The 26,951-nt window shown below is 39.0% G+C and overlaps 1 protein-coding gene across 2 annotated transcripts in view; it reads right to left on the bottom strand.

Annotated features, from left to right (window-relative positions):
* Positions 1–231: 231 nt before the first annotated feature.
* Positions 232–26,951, bottom strand: part of LOC149024222 (mitochondrial Rho GTPase 1-like) — a 49,576-nt gene continuing 22,856 nt past the window's right edge. The window contains exons 8-15 of one of the 2 annotated variants that reach the window (XM_089144531.1): positions 22,989–23,044; positions 22,447–22,528; positions 13,069–13,280; positions 12,853–12,922; positions 12,568–12,680; positions 2,418–2,568; positions 1,835–2,021; positions 232–1,178 (exon numbers count right to left, since the gene is read on the bottom strand). In XM_089144531.1, coding sequence (XP_089000657.1) covers positions 1,105–1,178; positions 1,835–2,021; positions 2,418–2,568; positions 12,568–12,680; positions 12,853–12,922; positions 13,069–13,280; positions 22,447–22,528; positions 22,989–23,044 — 945 coding nt within the window. In that variant the 3' untranslated portion in view covers positions 232–1,104. The remainder of the gene's footprint in view (positions 1,179–1,834; positions 2,022–2,417; positions 2,569–12,567; positions 12,681–12,852; positions 12,923–13,068; positions 13,281–22,446; positions 22,529–22,988; positions 23,045–26,951) is intronic. The other variant, XM_089144530.1, reaches the window with a different exon arrangement.

The raw sequence follows: 26,951 nt of genomic DNA, 5'->3' as shown, positions 1-26,951 counted from the left end.
CACAGTCAAATAGAGTTCGATCCACCTAAGCACAATATTTGAAATTGAGAGTTGGAGATTTTAGATGATTTGATGACTATATATACTTTTTTTTTGGTGAAATAGATGACTCTATGTACTTGTATAATGAATTGTAAACTTTAGATGATTTGGTTTTATGAATTTCAAACTTCTAGTTTCGCGGCTTTCGCCCCATACAATCAGAACATGGTTCAATTAAGAACATTAGTTTAGGTCATGTTTTTTGTCAAAATAAACACTCCCAATGTGTTTATTGGCCTCAAAAATTAAACTCCACGTCAAATTTCAAGCAAAAATGACCCCAAATGCCCTTCAAAACAGGGGGTCGATTTTTCATCGAATACCCTCAAAAAGTGACCTAATATATCAGCTGGTGTTGCCAGCCACTGACAAGGCAACACCAGCCGACATGTCGAACCTTGACTGTAACACGCCTTCTGCAATTGAAGCCCCTGGTGGGGCGTTGCCAGAACTCCTTAGCAAACTCCAAACCCCCCTATATTTGTCACGAGTAAGCGATCGATCCATTCACTCGTCCATCATCAGTGAGCCAGTGAACTAACTACGACAACTAGCACTATTTTGTAGGAGAGGAGCATACGATTGCAAACAGGTATCATGCCATGTAGTTGTCTCCTGTCGTCACCTCACTATTTAATCTCATGGCAGAAGTGAACCTAAGGAACTTTCTTCGGTCTCGTGCCTCATCGGTATTAATCCTACACCCAATCTGTAGCATAGAAGGCTGAATACGTCAAGAAGCCTTGTCCCAAATTAAATGGGGTCGGCTACATAAATCCTACTCAAAAAGTGTAAGTTCCACAAATCACTTCCACAGACGTCCATTTATCGGCATGCGTGAAAAACTTCTAACAATTAAGAGACAAATTAAAGTAGAAGGGTGAAATAAAATATTCAAATTAAAACTGTTATATAACAACATAAGAGGCCTGCATCAAAGAAAATTGCATAGGCACTGTACATATTTATCAATCAAAAACACTCCCGCCTAGATAGGAAGTGATATAAAACCCAATGCTAGCAAGATGACGATATCAATTAACAAAATGCGAGAAGCTCCTTTTAACCGGAAGTATTCTTCCTTGAAGCATAAACACGATATGCGGCCAATCCAACTAGAGCAACCGCTGCCCCAACTGCATATGTAGTGAAACAGAAATCATGTAAAGAAAATAGAAACCAAGCCGAAACAAAAAGCAAACTACCAACTCAGCCAAGCATTGCTACAAACAAAAGTTATTTTAATGCAGGCAACACCTAACAAACAAATTTAGCTTCCGACAGATTACTAATACTCCATTTGACCATCATTTTACATTTGAATTACCTCAGACGACAGTGCAGCAGTAAAAACAAACATCTACCAGCATAATGGTTCATGTTATTCTACATTGACTGATCTCACAATTCTATGGCTAAAGAATAAATTTTTTAACCCAGGTGAGACATAAAATTAACTGCATCATGGGACTACAGGGGGGTCAATTTCAGAATGGAATCAGGATAGCAAGTGAGACCTACAAAAGAATTTATTTGAAGAGTCCTACTCCTTATGGCATAATAGATGAACAGGCCAAACTTCGCAAACTTCTCAGAACTAAAGATCACGAGGAAAACACAAACAATCCTTTTGAAAAACCTATACTATTCAAACAATCTTTCCATCTTTTCCCCCCTCACCATCTGAGTAAAGAGTTTCTTTCAAACCTCATTTAACAGAATCTTTTCGTCCTTCAGGAACCCAATTAACCAGTAGAATTTACCATAAAATATCTAAAACCAACAAACGTACCTGAAACAAACATAAGAGAACGATTAACAATTCGATGGTAATGCTTGCGACTTCTGCCAGCTTCTGTTTCAGGAATGCTCAAATGAGGGTGCTCTGCTGCAGAGATTATCCTTCTGAATATACTATTATAATCTCCTAACTTCATGCTCACAGGAATAGGAGCCTCAATTCCCATATCCTGACTAACCTATGGAAACAAATTTAGTATGAAGGCAAGATAAGCATATGAATAATAAACACAAGGACAGACAGCTGCTCAAGAGAAAGAGAAGGCACCCTATCGATGAGGAATAAGACATGCAAAAGAAAATAATGAGGTCAGATTTATTAGCTAAGGTAGTACATACTACCACTGCAAATTTAGGTAATCGTGACACCCTGAAACCTGGGACATGGCATCAAGTCAAAAAGTATTTAAAGAGCAGGCACCATTTACCTGCCAATTTTTTCACTGGAATCTTAGAGATTAATGTAAATACATACAAGTCATGAATCTCCCCAGACTAATAACTGGGCAGAACCTATGCCACATTTGTGTTTAATTCAAATGCGTTAACAAATGAAGAAAAAGGCAAAACATTACCCTAGTAGAATCTTGTATAGCCATTGGATATGGATCAAGATCATCCTTGGCAGCGACAATGAGGCAAGGCACCTCAAAGCCACTAGCCTCCCCATGACTAGCAACATCCACAAGCAACTCTGTTGCCCTCTTCCATGAACTTTCATCAGAGCTGTAAACGTGATAAGTTTTCCCTGTTAGTACTCCTAGGCATAAACTAAGGTGGTGATGATACATACTCTGTTAAACGAAGTTAAATAATAGAAATGAAATGAAAATTTTAGCTACACAAGCATAAAAATTCCAAAGAGAATAATCACAGAAGGAAGCACACTTTAATCTACACATAAGAACTTCTGAAGAAAATAAATCACAATAACTAGCAATAAAAGCCAAAGAGAATGTCAAAAAAAAAAGGAGGTTAAAAGAAAATCTTGGATGAATGGTGACTAACTAAATTCAAGGTAAATGACAGAAACAGCATACATAGTTTTACACGAACGAAAAATTCCAATTTGATTGAAGGATAATGCTCCATACAAATCTAGCTAAGCTCTTGCTTCTCAGATTCCATTCTGTAACCCTGGTTCAAAAGATTGGAGAAGCAAAATTCAATACTCTATTCTGGGCAAGATATACTCAAATTCTAGGCCTTTATTTCAGATTTGGCAGGGAGGGGGTAGCACAACAAACCAGAGAAGCTATAGTACCTCTACTCCTCACTCTGGCCTCTTGACCTCCCTAGCTCCTAAATCAAAGGTAAAGGAGCTATCCAAACATACTGCGTAAAAAGTTGTTTAGACAACTCCCAATTATGGGTCATCAACCAGGAGTTAATAGCTAATCAAAACATACCTTAAGGTTCTAAATTAAAGGTAAAAACTTTCCAAGATTCCCTTCTTGAACAATATCCAAAGCTGCCGAACCAAGGCAATCTAGCCTCAATACATTATTTGCACAAGCAGCAGAGCTTGGACAAAAGGTTCACAACCCCTCAGCTGGGCTGAACAAAAGTTGGCTCAACTTAGAGATTTGACATAATTCTTTTTGCACCTCAATGCAGTTAAGTGGTCCAATTGAGCCAACTGGAAGCTTAGACAAACCCTCAGCTGGGCTGAACAAAAGTTGGCTCAACTCAGAGATTCAACACAAATCATTTGGCATCTTGACGCTGTTAATGGTGTCCAGTTGAGCCATTTGTTTTCATTTTTCTAATACATAGTGCACTCTTTTATAACACTAAAGTTGGGGTCAAGTAAGTACACAGGATTAGGAAGTAATAACAAGTGTTTTGGGTTTAATTAGGATACCCAATAGTTCTAATATCAGTCCATTTATTTTATTCTGTAGATTTAGGAGTTTTCTTTTATGAGTGAGTCAATGTTTAGGTCATTAAGCAATGAATATAGAAACACAAAGGTAATAATTAATCATACTAAGAAATTTTGGAAGAAGATTGTTGAAGCCAGTTTGAGAAGAGATCCATTTCTCAGTAAAACAATTTAGCTTTATGTCAGGTAAATCCATGACAGAAGCTATTAACTTGTTGAGGCTGTTCACGGAAAGAGAAAAAGAGCAAAAAGGACCCTGCATATGGTTTTCATTGACCTTGAAAAGTCCTATAACAAAGTCCCCATAGATTTATTTCAGGCATGTTTGGTATGAAGTGTATATGTTGATGTTATTAAAGATACATCTGACATTATTCGGTTCTTTTGTTCCCTCCATACAACGGATTGAGCAATATATTCCCAAGATCTCCAAATCTGATTCAACAATCCTCATAGCAACATTATGAACTATGCATATGACAGAATAGTGACTAGTTTGAGATTGAGGAAGGTCAAGCTAAGGAATTCCCATTTTACATTTAGGTTATATCAGGGATCAGCCTTGGGACTGGGCCGGCTTAACCAGGAGCGTTAATGCAGGCCTGGGAATAGTCTCCTATGGTGGGTTTTCACGAAAGGGGAATTAGAAGAATAGGAAGAGGAGCAAGACAGAAATTGCATAAAAAAAGAAGAGGGAAGAGATTGAATAGAGGAAGAAGGTTGCAAGGTTTGGGATCTTTTTGGCTCTCCTTTTTTGAATGCTTTTCCTGCTTCCCTGCTTCTTCAATTGCCTCCTGTTGCACCTTTTGTTCTTCTAAACTGACGTATCATAGGGCAGAATTACTGAAGGAGAGGGTATAGAGGAAAAAGGAAGACTGATATAGGTGTGGATCTTCGATTCTACAACACCAACAATGCCTTACCCCAACTAAAGGGGTCAGCTACATGGATTTTCGGCTACCAGTTAATGCAGACATGGGAATGGACTGTGAAGGGAATAAAAGAATAGGAGACAAGAAAAAGAGAAATCAAATAATAGGAGGAAGAGAGAAGAGAGTGCTCACACTTACATACCAGCCACACAGGCTCTCACAGACATAACTTCATAATTTTTGAATTTGACATTGCATCCTATAAGCATGTAAAAGATGAAATCCACCTAATAGACGAATCCTAGTAAACCAGGTAACTGACTAAAATGAGGAAATAAAGATCAAAGTCTAACTCAAACTCCTAAGTAGGAATGCCAAAACAATCTAAGGTCTCAAATTAAAAATTTTGAATTAATTTATATTTCATCAAGTCCAACTCTTGTTGAACCAAACCCCATTAGACCAGTTCTTTTTGGGGTTGGCTGAAACCGACTGAACCAATGTATTGATACTGCATCCATAGTTGTCAAGGTGTCATCTACGCAGCATTTAGGTGTCAAGGAGGAACTTCAAAGGGTAAGACGACCCACGCCTTATTGAATGTCTATAGAGTGGTTGACTTGGCTTCCAAGACACATCACCTTTGGTGTATAGAGACGGTGTATCGAATTAAAATGTACGTCAGCTACACAGAATCACCTATTTATTTGAATGACAAAAAACAGTTTACTTTGCCTTCTTCCATTGTAAAGCAGATTAGGTCATCCTTTTCCCAGAATTCCATCGAACTCGGAGCAATAGGCAGTGAGGACCACCAGCAACCTGTTCTCCAGTGATGGTTCTCTCAGGCAAGGGTTGATTCCGGTGAGGCTTCTTCTCTGGTGACTTTTTCTTTTCATTTCTTCATTCTCTGAGGCACCACAAAACCATCAAACTTGCAGCGGCAGTGAGGACCACCAGCAGCAACCTATTCTTCTCTGGCAAGGGTTGATGCCGGCGATGCTTTTTTTCCTTCTGAATTTCATCATTCTTAGAGGCACCACCACACTCGCAGCGGCAGCAAGGGCCACCAGCAGATTGCTTCTTCTCAGGCGACGATCAAGTAATTTTTTCTTAAGTTGTTCATCTATTTTCTGCAAATTCTCCTCTTTGTCCAATAGTGACAAACTATCATGGCTTTTTTTATTTTCAGTCTTTTCATCAAAATCATTTAGGTTGCTTGTTCTCAGGCTTCTTCTAAGACTTTCCCCCCCCCCCTGCAACTCCTCCCTTCGGCAGCTTCATTTTTTCTGGGTCTGGCAATTGTTTTCATTAATTCTGTCATCAAGTTTTATTTTTACATAATTAGTTTGATAGAGAATGATTTCAGTATTTTTTTTTTTCATCAATTAAGTATGGAACATCATACAATTCAGTATACATCAAGTAATATGTAATCTTGTAATCGGATATTTGGAGAAAGAGTTCGTTAATATAATTTGTGCATATGCACCTCAAGTAGGATTAGATGAAAGTCTAAAGCTAGAATTTTGGGAAAATATGGATGGATTAATGCAAGGAATTCGTCAAGGAGAAAAGATTATCATAGGAGGTGATTTAAATAGACATATTGGAAAAGATCAAAGAGGATACGAGAGTGTTCATGGAGGATATGGTTTTGGAGAAAGGAATGAGGAGGGGATTTCAATTTTGGATTTTTCTACTGCTTTTGATCTATCTATTATAAATACTTACTTCAAAAAGAGAGATGAACATTTAAATTACTTTCAAAAGTGGACAGCATAGAAGCCAAATAGATTTCTTCCTAACTAGAAGGACTGATAGATTGTTGTGCAAGGATTGTAAGGTGATACCGGGGGAAAGCTTAACTGCACAACATAGACTTGTGGTCTTGGATATGTGCTTAGTCCCAAGAACACATAAAAGGTCCAAGGTAAACTATCCCAGAATAAGATGGTGGAATTTGAAAGGAGAGTACTCTAAATCCTTCATTAATGAAGTAGTCAAACAAGGAAAATGGGATTTTAAAGGGGATAACAATGCAATGTGGAATGAGATGGCTGTGTATTAAGAAGGTGGCTAAAGATGTTCTAGGTGAATCAAAAAGAAAGATCCATTCTTATAGAGAAACGTGGTGGTGGGATAGTGAGGTTCAAGCTGCCATTAGGAATAAAAAAGCTAGTTTTAAGACATGACAAAGAACTAAGGATGTTGAGGATCTTCAAAGGTATAGGTTGGATAAAAATGAAGCTAAGAAAATTGTGGGAAAAGCAAGGGAAAGGAAGTATGAAGAATTATACAATAAGTTGGGGACGAAGGAAGGGGAAAAATCTATTTATAAAATAGCTAAGATGAGGGATAGGAAGAGTAGAGATCTTGACCATGTTAGATGTATTAAAAATGGAGATGATAAAGTATTAGTTTGTGAAGAGGATATTAAGAAAAGATGGGAAACCTATTTCTCTAGTTTATTAAATGAGCATTCTTCAAGCACTTATGTTTCGGACGATTACACTTTTCAACAAGGCATCAATGTTCGAACTTATATACGTAGAATTTCGATGTTCGAAGTAAAAGAAGCTTTAAGGAGGATGAAACTCGGCAAGACACAAGGTCCTGATGAAATCCCAATTGAAGTATGGAAGAACTTAGGAACCCATGGATTAGTTTGGTTGACTAAGTTGTTTAATAAGAGTATGAGCACAGGGAAAATGCCAGATGATTGGAGGAGAAGTGTTGTGGTTCCAATTTACAAAAATAAAGGAGATATTCAAAGTTGTAATAACTATAGGGGCATTAAATTGATGAGTCATACGATGAAATTATGGGAGAGAATAATTGAAACCCGTTTGAGACATTTAACTACAGTTACGGAGAACCAATTTGGGTTTATGCCAGGAACATCTACAACGGAGGCTATTTACTTAATTAGGAGACTTATGGAAAGGTATAGAGAATGTAGGAAAGACCTTCATATGGTATTTATTGACCTAGAAAAAGCTTATGATAGAGTCCCTAGAGCGTTAATTTGGCAAGTACTAGAGAAAAGAAGTGTTGCAAGTAAATATGTAGATATAGTTAAAGATATGTATGATGGTTCGGTGACTAGTGTTAGAACAGTGGGGGGACAAAGTAATGAATTCCCGATAACAGTTGGCCTACATCAAGGGTCAACTTTAAGCCCATATCTATTTGCACTGGTAATGGATGAATTAACCAAAGACATTCAAGATGAAGTCCCCTAGTGTATGCTTTTTGCGGATGATATTGTGTTGATTGATGAGACCCAAGTGGGATTAATACCAAATTAGAATCATGGAGAGTACCTTTGCAATCAAAAGGCTTTAAACTTAGTAGATCGAAGACAGAATATCTAGTTTGTAACTTTAGTCATGATCGGGCAGATGATGAGGTGGTGATACTTGACGATAAAGAGATTTCTCAAAGTGATTGTTTTAGGTACCTAGGTTCGATCATAAGTAAAAGAGGTGATTTAGAGGATGGGGTTTCCCAAAGAATTAAAATAGGGTGGATGAAGTGGAGAGGTGCGTCTGGGGTCTTATGTGATCGGCGTATTCCATTAAAGCTTACAGGAAAATTTTATAGGACCGTTGTTCAACCAGCTATGATGTACGGTGCAGAGTGTTGGGCTATTAAAAAGAATCATATAGATAAACTCAGTGTAGCAGAAATGAGGATGCTAAGATGGATGAGTGGCAAAACTAGGATGGATAAGATAAGAAATGATCATATTAGAGTTGGTCTGGGAGTTGCACCCATAAGTGATAAGCTTCGAGAAAGTCGTTTGAGGTGGCACGGCCACGTTCAACGGAGACCTATAAATGCTCCTATACGGAGAAGTGATATAATCCATATTGAAGGAACTAGAAAACCTAGGGGTAGACCTAAGATAACCTTAGGAGAAGTGGTGAGAAAGGATATGTATAGCTTAGGCCTTGTATCTAGCATGGCCTCGAACAGAATTGATTGGAGGGCAAGAATCCATGTAGCTGACCCCATTTAGTTGGGACAAGGCTTATTGTTGTTGTTGTTGTTTCTTCTTCTTCTTCTCTCTTCTTCATCAAGTGTCTTAAGTGTTTCACTTTGGCTACATGTGTTTTTTGGTCTATTGGTTGACTTAAGGTAGCCTAATAATGTTAGTTTTATTTAATTTTATAAGATATTGTATATTTATGATGAACAAGAGTGTGTGGGATGTACAGTAAAAATGTCACTTAAATGCCTTAACCACCTCAGAAGTGCCTAGGCAGACACCTCACAGCTACCCCTGAACCAGCAGCCTTCACCCCAACCAAGACTGCCCTTGTCCCTTTCCTATCTCCATTCAGCCTCATTTGCTTTGTTCCAATGAGTCTAAGGCAAACCCCTAAAGTGGTTTGTATGCCTACTTTACCTTCTTGATGAAAGGGAACGAACAACCTTTCGTTTCCGGGTTTATGGATTGGATTCAGTCAGCGTCACGACATAATCAAAAGGAAGGAGTGAGGCTTCATTTACTGGCCAACGCTTCCAAAGCTAAGCACTGCAAGTGCCTTAAGCCTCTTGCATGGCATCATGCACTTGACAACAATGGCTGCATCAAATATCTTGTGTATGCTTTTCATCGATGATATCATTTTCATCGATGATATGTAATTTTTATAATACTCTTGACAGGTTTTGAACACCACCAGTGTATGCTACTGGTCCCAAGCCCAAGTAAAAGAGGAATGGTATGTCAGGTTGCAACCAGCAAAAGAAAGGTGAAACCTTCTTACATGGATTCTGCAACCTTACATGATAAACACTATGATAGGACATTCCTCAACAGAATAAGCAATTTGCTACACTATGGACCAGGTGAATCTAGTTCAAAACCATAGATCAGATTGTCGCTTTGGAACATATAATCTTTAACAAGGAAAAGCTTAGAATTAGTAAATGTTATAAGGAAAATAAGGATTAGCATAGCTTGCATTCAAGATACTAGATGTAAGGGCAAAAAAGCTAAAGATGTATGACATTAAACTTTGATACATTGGGGATACAGGTAATAAAAATGAAGCAGGTATAACAATGGATAAAGACTTAAAAAATGATCTGTGGATGTTAAAAGATTAGAAGATAGGATCAAAGCCATCAAGCTTGTGCTGGAGAAAGATATTGTAAATACAATTTAGTGCATATATACCTCAAATGGGACTAGATGAAAGTCCAAAGTTATAATTTTGGAGATATATGGATGGATTAGTTCAAGGAATCCGTCCAAGAGAAAAGACTATCATAGGGGACATCTAAATGGGCATATTAGGAAAGACAAAAGAGGCTATGAAAGTGTACATGGAGGATATGGTTTGGAGAGAGAGAGAGAGGAAGAACGGATCTCAATTTCAGATTTTTTTGTTATTTTTTATTTATTTATCGCAAATACTTACTTCAAAAAGAGAGAGGAGCATTTAATTACCTTCATAAGTGCACATCATAGAAGCTAAATAGATTTCTTCCTAACTAGAAGGTTGTATAGATTGTTGTGTAAGTATTGTAAGGTGATACTAGGGGCAGTTTAACTACACAGCATTAGACTAGGGGTCTTGGACAAGTGCCTCACTCCAAGAACTCATAAAAGGTGTGAGGTTAACTATCTCAAGGCTACATAACCAAGTATAGAAGGGGGATACAACCCCAACTGAAGAAGCTAAGAGAGCTAAGCGTAGGACTAAAATGACAATAGGAGAAGTTCTAAGGAAGGATATGCATACCCTAGGAACTGTAGCAAGTATGACCTCGAACAAAGCCTGTTGGAGGGCAAGGATTCATGTAAAACCTCGATTAGCTCAGATTCTCATTATCTACCTGCCTCCTTCCTCTTCTTTAATCCTTCAAAGGATTATTCTCCATCTTCTACTTTTTCATTTCTCATATTTTTCCGTCTCTAAATGCCCTTTTTTGCTTAGACCTCATTTTCAATAATTTGTTGTGTTTGGATCCATGTACCAGTTGGGATAAGGCTGTGTGCTACAAGAAACCCTCCAAATCCAAAATTCTGAAACCTCCATGGTTGTCATGAAGCCTATGTGATTCAAGCGCTGAGGAGCCCTAGAAGCTGGGCAAAACCAAAGCCTTCACAAAAGGAGTACTAAGAGAAGAAGAAGAAGAAGGAGAGAGAGAGAGAGAGAGAGAGAGATTGCATAAGAGAGGGAGAGGAGGAAGAAAAGTACACAGACATACACCCACAAAGGCTCTCTAATTCATAACTCAAATCCATTATATTCAATATGTACTACGTTGGATTAAATGACATACAGAAAATTAAAGACTTCTAATTTAAGACTTTCCCAACCAAGCTACCAATTCGAACTAGGAAATTAAAACTAATACAAAATAGTTATCCTAGGAATCTAAATTCTATAATAAATAAAATAAAATAAATAGAGATTATTTTCCCAAATAATGTATTCCCCAAAATACTACTAGGCCCAATGATGAAGATTCAGCAATGAACTGGCCTATTCTCCTTTAATATCAACCAATGGTTGATAGATATAGGGGCCAGGCCTTGTTTTAATAGGTTGAACTTCTTATGCAAGGCCATAAATAGCCTCCCCTCGATTAGATTATATTACAGAACAGATTTAAATGAATGAAAACAAACTTCCACCCGACCACTTTGTACGTGTTTACTTTGGTTCTGCCAATAAGTTTGAAGATCCAAGCATTGGGAGCCCTAGTACTGTCAATTACTTTGAGAATCCCAAACCTACAAAGGTTCTAAGTGAAATCATCAAGCTTAGACTCATGACAACGACTATATAAGACAGCATTCAACCTCCATCTTAAAGCAAATCCTAGCATCAGCAAAGGCTCCATTCAAGGTCCTAACCAGGTACTCTGGAAGCCCTCATCAATCCCCTTCTCCTATCAGATTCTTTCTCTTTTTTTTTTCTTTTTTGGAATTCTCTAGAATTCAGAGTTCCCAAGTCACCCAAAATTCAGATTAGATCCATGCCAATCTAACTGTTAGATCTATTCCACACTTACAGTACAACATCCTCCCAACCTAATGATTCTTGTTATAAGATTTGTGAAAATCCTAACTTGTGTCTGACAGACACAGCAGCATCTTTAATTATACTACTAACTTGCCAAAAATAAAACAGATCTTCCTAATGTGAGAATATTACAAAGAGATCAATAAAAGATCCTAACAAGACAATTCTACCCATAAGAGAATAACTAATACCATTGTACTGCCTACTGCCTTACAACAATCTCCCTCAAGTTGCTGCATAGATATTTATCATGCTTAACTCGCCAATGATATTACTGAATACCTTTGTACTCCAGTGCTTTGTAAGCACATCAGCCTGCTGATTGTCAGAGGCAACAAAAGTGAAACAAATCAGTCCAGCCTCAATCTTTTCTTTGATAAAGTGTCTGTCATTCTCCACATGCTTGATCCTGTCATGCTGTACTGCATTGTGAGCTATACTGATTTGCTATATGAGTACAGTTGTATAGGTATCTTTGAATCTGATCCAAACTCCAAATTCTCCAAGACTTATGCACCAAGACTTGCACAAGTCTCAACACTGTATATTAACTTATATCATTCTCTTGACTACAGAGTATCAAATAATGAGAGTCTCCCAAAGCTTCCGACACACCACTCAGAAAGACGCAATGTAATGTTACACAAGTGAGACCAGCTTGAATGCAAATTATTCTCATAATCGATATCAAAAGGGCTCCAAATTAAGTAAAAGCTGAACAGAAAAATATTGAATTCTGAACACTAAATTTGACAAAAACAAGAAGAAAATAACAAAACCATCTTTTATGCATAGGCTAGAAGTTAAATCCAATGAATAACAACACCAAAATGTGTGAGAACAAGAAGAAAATAATAAAATGATCATTTATTCATATGCTAGTGGTTAAACCTAATGAATATAACAGCATTATAATAACCTGTCATGAACAAATAGTGCTATGTCACAGGCTGCCAAAAACTCTTTATTAGACAGCATATGTTTAACTCTTTCTTCTGGTATCTCCCGCAAGACAAGAGTCTTTTTAAGTCCCTACAAAGGCAAGAAACAGTTTTACCAGGTAAGAAAATTCAGAATCAACAAACCCAAAGGAATGAAACTGCATTGGTTTAGTATAGATGTATAAAATCATGGAAGCAAGAAAAAAGAGTTCTGCCAAGTTATAAGAGGTAAACGCTACATTGATTCTTCTAATTATACTGACCTCTACGGAGTCAACAACATTAACTGCATAGCACTCATTAGAGGTCGGACTATAATTTTCAGAGAAGGGCCTGCATTTATAGAATAATAAAAGAGAAATATAGTTACACTAAAGGATGATTGGTTGTATCAACATAAACAGGTTAAACTACAGCAATTTTGTAATTGATACCAAGGAACTGAATTTAAGGCAGACCAATTAGTTACAAGTATGAACCTTCCAATAAGTGAATTGAGAAGTGCAGACTTTCCAGCATTTTTAGGCCCAAAGACAAAGCACTGGAACACATTTCTTTCTGATTGTTGCTTCTTACGGTCTATCCGTCTTTTCCTGGTAACACGGATTGCTGAAGCAGGATCACTAGCATAACCAATGTATATCAAATTTGCTAGACAATGGGCAGGATCTAACAGGGTCATGAGGGCCCACTGCAGAACATTTCCAAATACACATCAATATATCATAGCATAGCTAAAAACCACAAGCTAAGAAGGTTCAGAGAATGATAATTGTGTTAAGGCCAATATTACATGAGGAGAAAGATAAAGAGAAAGAGCAGCAGTAGAAGACAATGTAACCAAAGAAGCCAATATTACATGAGCAGTAAAATAAAGAGAAAGAGCCACAGTAGAAGACAATGTTACCAAAGAAAAAAGGGAAACAAAAAGTACATATCACAATTGAACCAATTTTTTGCGCAGGAAAAACTAAAATCTTATAACACCTGAAAAAGGGCCTAAACATGACACCACCATTTTTCAGAAAAAAATAAAAACAAATAGCAATAGCTTGACATGACAAAACTATAGTTTCCAACAAATGCTAAATGAAAGCCGAGCATATACAAGGAACAATGGCAGGGGGAAAAGGTGAGTAGATAGTAGCAGCAGCATCAAACCCAACTACTTCGTTGCATTTAACTTGACTGTGTAAATACATACCCAATGCGCAATCACTTAACCAAAATTTGTAGATCAACTCATCAAGCTCAAAATTGAAAGATTTATAGAATGCAAGAATGAAATTCATATGGTTTTTTATTATTAAAAATTTAAAACAAACCAATTTAGATTATGCCAAGACGATACATGAAAAATGCTACTTGAAAAACACAGGGAAAGATTTAAAGATTGCAAAAAGGATTTCCCCAAAAAATTAAGCTGGCAAATAATAGATGATAACTCTACGAAATAGAGTTAATTCAAGTGATTTTATCACCCAAATCAGCCCATGGCTTTGGGCTAGGACTGTTTTAGTGGGTTAAAGTTAGCCTACATATTTTGATCTCCATGGTCTAGACCTAAGCCCAAGTCCAGTTCTTAAAAAGTCAATAAAAGAGGTTGTGCTTTGAAAATAAAAGAACTCATTGTCAAAGGAGTTTTCCTTTGTCATGAGTTAGGTAGTAGTTGAGTTATTAATAGGTATGCGGTGTTAGCTAGTGGTTGAATGTTACAAGTACTGTTTGTGTCTCTTTAGAATGCTATATAAAGAGACTTATGTGAGAGGGTGAGACACAACTCATCATTTCAAATCAAATTGCTTTGTTAGCATTCTTTCTCTATGGAGAATCCTTGTGTTTGACAAAGGTAGGTTGGTGTGTGATCCAATCGATCCACCTTGCGGTGTAAAGCCCTAGCGTTACTTTGTGTTCTTATTGCTCCCTAAATTCCCTCATATTGTTCTTTCAATTTCTTCATCATTGGCAAGTCTAGTCTAGCAATCAACACTTCAGCCTAGTTCCCAATTTAATTTATAATTCTGCCCAGTTTTGAAGATCTATTCAGCCCGTATTGTTATGTTATTATCCTTATAATACTACCTCTCTAGTTTTCATCCCTCTTTCACATCTGAATTTTGTTTCATCTTAAGTCTATCAAATCTGAAACTGATTCCCCATAAAAAGGTCCTATTTGGCTACTATCAAATACAATGCTACATTATTTGGTGTTAGTGCCATGACAGGGAGTGAAAATTCTAGACCATCCAGCCCAACTAGTCCTATGGCAGCAATGATGGAGATGTTTCAACAACTGAGCAACAAATCACCGCAAACCAGAAGCAAATGGACGAGAGGTTCGCAAAAATGGAGGCTAGAGTTGCTGCCTCTACTAATGTTCCTCACCCTCCACTTGGTGAAGAATCCCAACCAACTCATTCTATAGCCAATTTTCCAACTCGGAGAAATATAGGGAGAGGACCCCAAAGGATTTCAGTTGTGCGACCAACACTTTTGAGGAGCACCTATGAAGTTATTTCGCTGGAGAACAACCAACATTCAATAGGCATGTTGGTGACTCTCACAAGGTTAAGCTTGAACTCAAAGAATACTCGGGTAAGTATGATCCTCAAGTGTTTTAGATTGGTTGGCAGCATTGGATGACTACTTTGATTGGTATGAACTATCGGAGATACGAAAGATGAAGCTAGCACGTACCAACCTAGTTGGAGCTACACGTGAATGGTGAGAACTCGTGAATATGAGTTGGAAGATTGTGGTACAGCTCCTACTACATAGGAGAAATGAAGGAAGAATTGAGAGAAAAGTACTTGTCATCTACTTTTCGATTGCGACTGCAAGACAAGTTAAATTCTCTTCGTCAAGGGAACTTGTCAATTGCAAAATATATGGAACAATTTGACTCTCTTTCTTCTCGTACAGGAATTCAAGAGAGGGAGATCCAAATCGTGTCACATTTCAGATTGGGTTTACGGCCTGAAATCAATATGGCCATTGGCGTAGTGGATGTAGAGAATGTGTAGGATTGTTTTGAAAAAGCTCTATGTGTGGAAGAATTATTGGCATCCAAAAACAAAAGGTTTGGATACCAAGCCGGGGAGGTTAGGCAAAATTTTCCAACACCAAAACCTACCTACTCAACCCACATTTCATACCCAACAAGATAATGGCAAGGTTTCTATGACTAGTGGCAGCAAGGCACAATGTTTTCATTGTCAAGAAGTTGGACATTATGCTAAATATTGCCCACACCGTCAAAATATTAATGTTGTGGCTAAGATGCTAAGATTGAAAAGTCAACCGAGGAAGAAGATCCTAATCTAATCCCATACCTGTCGACAATGGTGACTATGATGGAGCTGCATATGATGATGATGATGCTAGTAGACGTGATGCTTATGGCATTCATATAGTAAGCCGCATATTGGTGGCGGAAACCAAAGGAGGGGACTGGCAGCGCAATTGTATCTCCTACAACCGTATGAAGTCCGAAGATAATACCGCTTTGGTGATAGTTGGCAATGGGAGTTGTGTCAACGTTACTTCAGACACATTTGCGAAGAAAGCAAATTGAGGGTGGAGAAGCACCCTCAACCATATCGGGCATCCTTGCTGAACGGGATTACTCTGGAGGTAAATCAACAGTGTTCCAAACCATTGAAGCTCCATCGATATGAGGAAGAGGTATGGTGTGATGTAATCCCTATGCATCTTACTGATGTTCTATTTGGTCGATCATAGATGTATGCTAATGACGTTACGGTCGCGGGGGGGAACTAGTGTGTATTCAAGTTCAAAGAACTTCATGCTGTCGATCATCTATGACAAGTCTTGAGAGTGCTTCGCCATGAGAAGCTATATATCAATCTCAAGAAATGCTCCTTTATGCTGTCAAAGGTTGTGTTTCTTGGTTTTATTGTCTCATCACAGGGGACTGAAGCTAATCTAGAGAAGATAAAAAAGTATAACAGATCTTACACCAAAGACAATCACCGAGGTTCGTAGTTTTCATGGACTTGCATCTTTTTACAGGAGATTCATTCGAAACTTCAATGCAGCCAAGGCACCTATTATCGGGTGTTTAAAGCAAGGCAAAGGCGAGTTCAAGAGGACAGCAGCTGCAACCAAAGCCTTTCATCTTATCAAACAAAAGATTACAGAGGCTCCAATACTTCGCTTGCGAGATTTTGACCGTATATTTGAGGTAGCAACTAATGCCTCACATATTCGACTAGGAGGTGTATTGATGGAAGGAGGGCACCCCCATTGCTTTTTATAGAGAGAAACTCAATGATGTCAAGCGACGCTATTCTAAATATGATCTAGAGCTCTATGTTGTTGTCCAGGTGTTACACCATTGGAGACATTATTTCATTGGCAAAGAGTTCATTCACTATTCTAATCATGAGGCCCTCAAAAATCTACATTCACAAAAGTCGATTAACAACAAGCCCACTAAATGGGTTGCTTATCTACAAGAATTTGCATTCGCAATGAAGTACAAAACAAGAAAGGAGAATACAGTGGTTGATGCATTGAGCCGAAAAGTACTTAGTCTTGGCACATTCTTAGCAAATGCAATTAGCATTGATCAGATACGCGATGAGTATGCATCTAACGAAGATTTCAAAATGTCATACAAGGAGTTGCAGCAAGGCAAGCAGCATCATAAATACTCACTTCATGATGGGTATTTGCTGGCATAGGAGTTACAGCAAGGCAAGAATGCATAATCGAGTTCCCAATAGCAAAATACAGGTCTGTACTCACCATTACCCTCAATAGTAAAATACAAGTCTGTAATCGAGTTCCCAATAGTATGGATTTCATACTTGGACTACCCTCAACAAAGAGCGATACGACTGCATCATGGTTGTGGTTGACCGATTCTCAAAGATGGCTCACTTTATACCCCGTCGCAAGACCTTTGATGCATCTCACATTGCAAAGATATTCTTTAAGGAGGTTGTACAACTACATGGGCTACCTACCAATTAGCTCTCAAATCGTGACGTCAAGTTCATGAGCTACTTTTGGAAGACATTGTGGCTAAAAACTAACAAAAAGTTACAGTTTCCAACCACATTCCATCCACAAATTAACGGGTAGATACACGTGGTGAATCAAAGCTTGGGAAACTTATTAAGGTGTTTGGTTCGTGATTATGAGAAGGCATGGTCGTCCACACTTGATATAGTTGAGTTTGCTCACAACAGCTCAGTTAATTGTACGACAGGTCATACTCCATTTGAGATTCTACTTGGAGTTCAACCCTGACAGCCTATAGACCTCATACTACTACTACCACCACAAACACGCGTTGAGTATTGAGGCTGACGAGTTTTCTGCGCCATATCACAAAGGTACATACTGATGTTCGCCGAAGAATAGCTCTCAGCAATGATGTCTACATGGCTACAACGATATGTGGAGTTTCAACAAGGAGATATGGTGATGGTTCGTGTCAATCCAAAAAGGTTCCAACATTAGGTCAACAACAAACTCCATCCAAAGATGATGGGTCCATACAAGGTGCTAAAACACATTGGACCAAATGCTTATGTACTTGAGCTACCAGAAGAAATGAACATAAGCAATGTCTTCAACGTGGTTGACTTACATCTTTATGTAGGACGCCTCTCGAATGATGGAGACACTAAACAAATGTTGAGGCTGCCCCAACTCAAGCCACCAATCACTTACATCATTGAGGAGGTTTTGGATGACTCTTACAAAACCACTCGTCGAGGCACTGGATACCATGCTTTCCTCGTCAAATGAAAGAATCGTCCACGACATGATAGTATTTGGATTCGTGCTGACGATTTCAAGAAACTTGATCCTGATTTGTATAAATGTTACATATCATTCATTTATTCGTCGAAGACAAATGTTTTCAAGTCAGGGAGAGTTGATGCAGAATTCAAGATATATTCAAGAAAGAAGAAGTCCATTGGGTCAGGTCCATCAAGGGCCTAAAGCTATAACCCAAATCAGCCCATGGCTTTCATGGGCTAGGACTGTTTTAGTGGGTTGAAGTTAGCCTACATATTTTGATCTCCATGGTCTAAACCTAAACCCAAGTATAGTTTTTGAAAAGTCAACAAAAGGGGTTGTGCTTTGAAAATAAAAGAACTCATTGTCAAAGGAGTTTTTCTTTGTCATGAGTTAGGTAGTAGTTGAGTTATTAATAGGTAGGTGGTGTTAGTTAGTGGTTGAATGTTACAATTAATGTTTGTGTCTCTTTAGAATGCTATATAAAGAGACTAATGTAAGAGGGTGAGACACAACTCATCATTTCAAATCAAATTGCTTTGTTAACATTCCTTCTCTATGGAGAATCCTTGTGTTTGACCAAGCTAGGTTGGTGTGTGATCCAATCGACCACCTTGCGGTGTAAAGCCCGGGTGTTACTTTGTGTTCTTATTGTTCTTTCAATTTCTTCATCATTAGCAAGTCTAGTCCAATCTACACTTCAGCCTAATTCCCAATTTAGTTTATAATTCTGCCCCAGTTTTGAAGATCTATTCAGCCTGTATTGTTAGGCTATTATCATTACAATACCACTCTATTTTTCAGCCCTCTTTCACATCTGAATTCTATTTCATCTTTAGTCTATCAAATCTGAAATTGATTCCTTGTGAAAGGTCCTATTTGGCTACTGTTTTGATCAATCAAATACAGTACTACATTACTAACCCTACTTCCCCTTTCAGTTTCACCTTGCCCTCAAGGTGACATCAAGCTTCCATTTTGCATGTCCCTCCTCGTGTACCATCCAATCCCCTACCATGGTCGCTGAATCCTCCTCTCCCTCTTCGTGTAGAAGCAAAAACTGAAGTTTTTTTGGGACATTGACGGGCCTTGGAATATGGTGCATCCCAACGGAAACATAAGCCTTCATCCATTTTACTTTTAATTTCTTCGTGAGTTAGTCAATGAAAGCAATTAGTCTTCCCAATAGGGGTCATCGCTTCTAGGGGGCAAAGCCAGTTCCATTCAATTGTCCCTGCGTAGGGTGGGGCTTTGGTCCACCTGAAACAACTGAGTTAATATTCGAATGATGCTGGGCCGCAGTAGTATTTAATTGACTCATAGGTTGTACATTATTGGGCTCACTTAGCCCACGAAGGGACTGGTTCTTTGTCTCAATTGATTGAGCCAGGTCCATAAGTTGGGTCAGACTTTTGGTTCAAGAAGCTTCACTTGAACCCTAATCTCCTCCTCCAAACCTGATAGAAAGGCACTCTTTAACCAAGTTTTATCTCCATCTCCGGCAGCGGCAACAAGAGCTTTGAAATGGCTCTGATACTCAGCAATTGAACTCTCCTGTTGAAGCCCTATCAAGCCTCCTGCAGTGTCTTCATTTGGGGGGAACTGAACCTCCTTCTCAGCTTCTCCTTCAACCTCAACCAGGAAGTCATGGAGTTTTGTAGCTCATGAAATTGGACAGAGCTGGTCCATCAAAGCAGATGGTTGCCGCTCGTAGTTTCTCTGTTGCGCTGAGATCACACATCAAGAAGTACCTCTCTGCTCTCACTGCCAACCCAATCGGATACGCTCCACCGAAGATTGGAATCTCAAGTTGATGTGGGAGGAAGTCTCGCTGAGGTTCTCTCCCCTGCGTCTGTTCACATTGCTTAGGTAGTTGCCCCTTTGATTGTGCTCTCCCAACTCGAGGAATTGGTTTTCCCCTTCACTAGGAAGGCCCGTAACTCCTCTCTAAGTTCCTGGTTGGATCTCTCCCCACTCTCCACTTGCTGTGCGATAGATCCTATCTTGGAATCCATCGTCAGCAACTGTCCCTACACATCATTCACTACAGTCTCCAACTCCTCTACCCTGCTCTCCATCCTACTCTTTGCCATTTCCTTGGGATGGAACTGCTCTGATACCAACCCACAAATCCACTCTAAAAACTACTAGTATTTAGTTACCAATTTACTATAATAGAGAAACAAGAACGATAAGTAGTTTTAATGGTGCAAGTCAACCCACAGCCCATCCCTGCCCTTAGCCAATAGGTTACCCAACATTAACACGAAATATTCCCCTCCCTCCAAATACCTCACTTCCCCTTAATATAACCTAGAAACCGCAAGTCACGATCCTAGCAACTTTGGTGAGAATGAGATATCCTTCCATGTCTAAAATTGATCCCATATCTTCCCCTTCTTATTTTACCTATATTATGTATGCTTTTTACTGGAATAATAATATCCTAACATAGACCAAGTTAGATGCTATGTGAGCAGCGGCTAGGTTCTCACACCCATGGTTGTCAAAGCATCCGCCTAGAAGCCTAGGCCCATTTTTGGGTCAAGGCAACCTAGTGTGTCGCCTTGGCTTTCATTGTCCTCTATCGCCCTGCCTCCCGCCTTGAAGCCTTGACAACCATGATCACACCACAACTTAATAGGTAATCATCAACAAAGTCAAGTTACTTAACTGTCTTACCCATATCAACTCATCAATAATGTGTCATGGTTTGGTCCTCCGACTCTGCACTTGACCTTGTGAGAACTATTAATTTCTTACTTTTTCATGACACAAACATTTCCTCTAACAAATGTGCAATAGCCTATGGTTGATCTTCTATCAACAAGAGATCCAACCCAATCTACACCAAAAAAAAACCCTCAAATCACCTATATCCATGATAATACAGAGAAGTCCATGCTCAAGAGCCTTCTAGAGATATCTTTAAATCCATATCCAATAAGATGTTTGGGGAGCAGACAAAAGTTAGCTACCTGGTTTCGTCCCATATCTCATTTTCGAGGCTGGCTGAAACTAGCCTCAATACTGAGATCTCGAACCTTGTTTGCATGCTTAGGTAGAGAAATCAAGATAATAGGTTTCAAGGCGTCCTGGCCCATCTTTGGGTCAAGGCGACCTGGAGTTGCCTAATAGCCTTGGCAATGCCTTGTCACCTTGCTTGGTGTAGCTTCGATTTTTGTTGCCCTCTATGACCTATCGCCTCACATTGCACCTTGATAACTATGATCAAGATTAACCTAAAAATCAAAAGGTTTTAGGAACAAACACATGTGAGGACTATTTTAGATATCCGAGGTTGATCGTAAATAAAGAGGGTAAGTGATAAGCTTCAAGAAAGTCGTTTGAGGTGGCATGGTCACGTTCATCGAAGGCCTATAAATGCCCCTATACAAAAAAGTGATTCAATCCAAATTGTAGGAATTAGAAGAACGAGGGGCAGACCTAAGATGACCTTAAGAGAAGTGCTAAGAAAGGATATGTATAGCTTGGGCCTTATATTTAATATGGCCTTAAACAGAATTGAATAGAAGGCAAAAATTCATGTAGCCGACGCCATTTAGTTGGGACAAGGCTTCTTGTTGTTGCAAAGTAAGCAATAAACGTGTTAGAGCTGATTTGGAGTGGACTCAATACACAATGAGAAATTCCTTCAAGGTGTGGGTTCATGTTCAATGGAGGCCTCTGTATGCTACAATATGAAGACAGGGCTATGCCAAGAGCAGACCTTAAATGCAGGAAACTCGTGCACAGGGTACACGCCCTTTTTTGGGGAAACAACAGAGCCAATTGAAAACCTAATACGACCTTATGGGAAGTGTGTGGGAAAAAAAATACATGGCTTAGGCCTTGCATCAAGTATCACTCTGAAAAGAGCTGATTAGAGGGCAAGGATACATGTAGCAGACCCAATTTAGTTGGGATAAGGTACTGCTGTTGTAAGCTAGAAATCTTAGAACACCAAAAGCAATGGGCAAAAAATGATTGGAAGACAAATTTTTAACCAAGATGCACATGATATATTTGAGGTGATATGTTCCTTCATAAACACAAAGAAAAGCAATAGTGGACGTACACACCAAAGAGAGGAATCCATCAAGTGATAGACCATCCAAAGCTGTCTTCTGAGCTGAATCTTTATAAGGAGCCTCTCCCCAAGGACTGTCATGCAGAAATGTAAACTATAACATAAGACAACATCCCCAAAAAAATAAAAAAAAGTCACTTCGAGATATTAATGACAGAAACATAAGCAGAATGTTTTCAATTCTGGATTGGATGGTATTAGTTGTATCCTACCAAATATAACTTAAGCACCATCATCCAAAGGAGGGGAGAGGAGAGATCAACATTGAAAAGTAAGAATCCAATCCCTCAAATTCTTGCAAAGGTAAGTGAAAAGGTCTTACTATACCATGCCAACACAGTAATCCACAATTTCTATATTACTGATCATTCAATAATATGAACACTAAATACCTGAAAGTAGTTTCAATAAGTTTATCACTGAGATGAGGAGGAAGGAAAAAGGGTTCTAGAAATAAACCAAAAGAATAATGCTAGACTTTTCATAACCAATCAATTCAACAAAAAAAAAAAAGAGAAAATAAGAACATCCCACCTTTCTGGTGCAGTAGAAAAAAGATCATCGAGTTCAGCAGGTCTTAGGACCCTGTCCTGGAAAACACGAGAAACATATCTTCAAGAACTTAACAAATAGGGGATTAGGGAGAATTGATGTATCTTATGCAAAATCTAAGATGGAGAAGTAACTAAATTGTAACTGCATTATGGAGGTGAATTCAGTGTGATGATTTTTCTTCTACGTACGGTTAAAAACTTCAAATACATAGTTTGTTGGCATGTCAATTTTGAACAAAGTGAACCGATTATGGTATAAAATGCCATGGGAGAGATTCCAGCTCATTATATGTATAACTCAAGTTTCATCCACTAATGCAAAGATAGTATTTCATTCATTTGGGTCAATATTTTGCCTAACACCCAACCGTTAATAGAGCTACTTCTGCATAACACCCCCCCCCTTCTAGGAAAGACGGGGAGAGATAATTTAGTACATTATGACCATTCCCAAACCCCAAATAGGGGGAGCGTTGTGCACTGACCACTGGGTACGCCATTTAATAGAAAATACTGAATCCAAGAAATGGATAATGCAGTTTCTATTCAATAAAGATTAAAATTAAAATTAAAACCTAAGGAGGCAATCTCAAATCTCCAAACAGGCTATCCAATCAATTCCAAGAACCTGGAGTGCCATGGCAATCAATTCCTCAGTTAAGTATGCCCATTCAACAAGATTCTGTCCACTCCTTAAGCAAAGCGTGATCTTTCCTCTTTCCGTCCAATCAAATATTCTTGTATTCATCTCATTCTATGGGGTCCAGCTAAAAATAATTGGGGATCATGTTCCATGCCATATTTTGCTTCAGGGGAATCCAACCATGTAAAAGACTTCCATGAACAACAAGAATACAATCACGTAGGACACCAAAAAAATAAGAATAGAAGTCTCTTCCCTATCACATAGACTACACCCTTTTGCCCAAGAGAAACCTCTAGTCTTAAAATGCTCAAGTGTTAACTTCTTCAAGGAAAGCACCCACGCAAAGAATCTATGCATATAGGAACATGTGACCAAGGACGCAGCAGATAAAATGCTGACTGAGACACATCAAAGGTGTTTTAAAAATTAGTCCTGGAATTATGATGCGTAGACATCTCCATTACTCTTTTGATATAATGAGGATGATGAACAGGTACACAAACTTACAACTGACATATTACCTAAGATGAAGTTAAACACCCCCCCCCCCGATGTAGCCTCAACAGGTGAGGGCCAAACTCCAAGATCAAATAGATGAACAGTAGGCAAATTAGCGATTGTCAAATCCTGCAGCTAAGGGTTTCTAAGTTGTTTAGGGTTTTCTAAGTTTACTTTAGGCTTAGGATTATTGAAACACAAATAATCTGAACCTTGCCGTTTTTAATTTCAGATTCAAGTTCCAGAAGTTCTAGGGTTTTGGGAATTTAGGGTTTAAAATACTAGGGTTTCTAAGTGGTATTTAGGTCTGGGGTTGAGGTGAGTGCTAGATGGAGAGGAGGGGTTGTGGTTCTAGAAGGGGAAGGGAATCTGAGGAAGGAATAAGGGGATATGGAAATTAGGGTTTTGGGGAAGTAGAGTACGGCTGAATGGGTTGGGAGAGGAAATAGCGATGGAGAAAGGAAGAAGAAGGATAGGGATGAACGCTTACCAGTTTAGGAGGCTGAGGATAAAGAAAGAACGGAAGAAAAGTAACCATCCATGCTGCCTATCACTACCTTAGTCTTTACTAAGCCAACAACACCGGCACTTAGCACCCTGCAGGTACCAAGTCATTGGATGAGAGTTTGAGAGAATGAAGCTTTCTATTGCTCGAAAACTCATTTACAGGCTTTGGACTCAATTGCTTGATGCCTCTACACAATGATACCTCTCCTACTTATAGACACTCTATTATACAATGAATGGTTAGGATTTGTACAAGCATCCTCCATTCAATGGTGGAGAACATGCTAGTTATTAAATATTTCTAGGGGAGTTTTCTATAAGCTAAAGTTTTTACGTAAGTGTTAGATCTTTCTAGTCTTCCCCCTTACTACAAGGGTCTTCTAAATGATGAGTTAATTGTAGCCTAATGGGAACTTTCTTGGACTAGGCCATGTAGGATGTGGCCCTTACAAACTAGGCCCATGGGCCTATATTTGGGCGGGCTGTAAGATTTTCCCCCACCTAAGCCGTCGACATCCTCATTGCATCTTCTTTGTGGAACCTTTGTATTTTCTCTTGGAATTGCCATAAGAAGTCTGCAAGTTCCCAACTTGCCTCACTCTCGAGTAGTCCCTTCTACTTGACCAAGTATTCTCGACTTGGAGGTACTCCTCGCTTCCAAATGACTCTATCCACCATCATAAACTCAGCCTCCTTGTCGTAGAAAATGGTGAAACTTATTGGTGCTCTTGCTAAGGTTCCCCGGCTTGGGTCCTCCATTTCTCCATGATATGGCTTGAGCATGCTTACATAGAAGATTGAGTAACTCTTGAGCTTAGGAAGTAGGCTCAACTCATAGGAAACCTTCTCTCCCTTCCTCACAATCTCAAAAGGGTCTTCATATCAACCGACCAACCCTTTGTGCACCTTCCTTAGGGACTTGAGTTGCTGAGGTAGAAGCTTTACCATTACTAAGTCCCAAACTTCGAAATTTGCAGGTCGTTACTTCTTCATCTTCTCGGTGCCTTTGTCTAAGTATGACTTAGCCACATCCACCTTCTCTTAATAGCCCTTGGAAAATTTGAAGGCCGAGGGCTCTTCCCTGTGTAGCCTGTGATCATCGTGTGTGGCATCAATGGTTGCTGCCCCTTGGTGATCTCAAATGGACTAAGATTGTAGGAGAATTCAGCCCAATCAAGCAACTCAGCCCAGTCTCATGGTTGGTGCTCACAAAATACCTCAAGTATAAGTCCAACAAGCCATTCATGTGCTCCTATGCCCATTTGTTTGTGGATGGAAACTTGTCAAGTATCACAACGTTAAGCCCAATGGTTTGAATAACTCAGTCCAAAACTCCCCCATGAAGCGAGGGTCATGATCACTAATCATCTATCATGGCACTCCCCAATACTTGACGACATTCTTAAGGAATAAACCTTATTACTTCATCTGCTATGCAATCCCTTGGTGCTGCCACGAATGTGCCATACTTAGAACTCTTAACCACGAACCTTGTTCACAATAGATAGTGACGCCATTGTCCTTAGGCAATGTATCACTGCAGTCATCAACTTCTCATGGATTCTCTTAAAAAAAAAACAAAATCTGATTACTTTCAAAAAGGACTGTAGGCATTATTTGGAGGGGTTTGGAGGGTCTATTTGAGATGTGGTCAAAGGGGTAGGCCTGACATGGGTAGAGTAAGAACCACTTTGAACTTCAGAGGAAGACTCCTCAAACTAGGTGCTAATTGAGGGAAATTCAGATCTATGGTCCATGGCTTTCTAGGGTTCGGATGGGGCTGGTAATGATATGGAAATAGAGGGAAGATATACAGCTTGTATTCCCCTAAAGGAGACCATAAGTTGGTCACGTTTGAGGCACCCAATATGCAGTACCAGGTTTCATGTGTTGACAAAGTTTAATGGAGGAATTAGTTCCAAATCTGAAAATTAAAGTAAAAATAGAAGGGGTGAAGGATAGTCCCAGACATAGGTATTTTTTCCTGCCTGAGACTGCCCTTTGAAGCATTCTGCTGCCCAGCAACTTCAGAAGTCCCAGCCTAATGCTTTAAAGGAGTCCAACTCCCACTGTTATGACTTTGACTCCAGAGAGAAAAACACATTGTACCTTCAACAGCTCATAATTCAATAGATTTCCCACAACTCTAATCCATCTCTACTCCACATTGGGGGTAATAAATAGAGGCTGTGTAACGCCATACAAGATAATCCTAGAGGACTTGAAATAACAAAAGGAGACAACTTCTTACGCAGGGAATGAAAAGTCCACGTAAGACTCCGACCAACACCT

The sequence above is a fragment of the Hakea prostrata genome, chromosome 2, assembly GCF_041222555.1.
Source record: "Hakea prostrata isolate BN-2017 chromosome 2, UWA_Hpros_2, whole genome shotgun sequence".
Classification (NCBI taxonomy): domain Eukaryota; kingdom Viridiplantae; phylum Streptophyta; class Magnoliopsida; order Proteales; family Proteaceae; genus Hakea; species Hakea prostrata.
The sequence above is the reverse complement of the archived record's forward strand: the minus strand, read 5'-3'. Positions and strand labels throughout refer to the sequence as shown.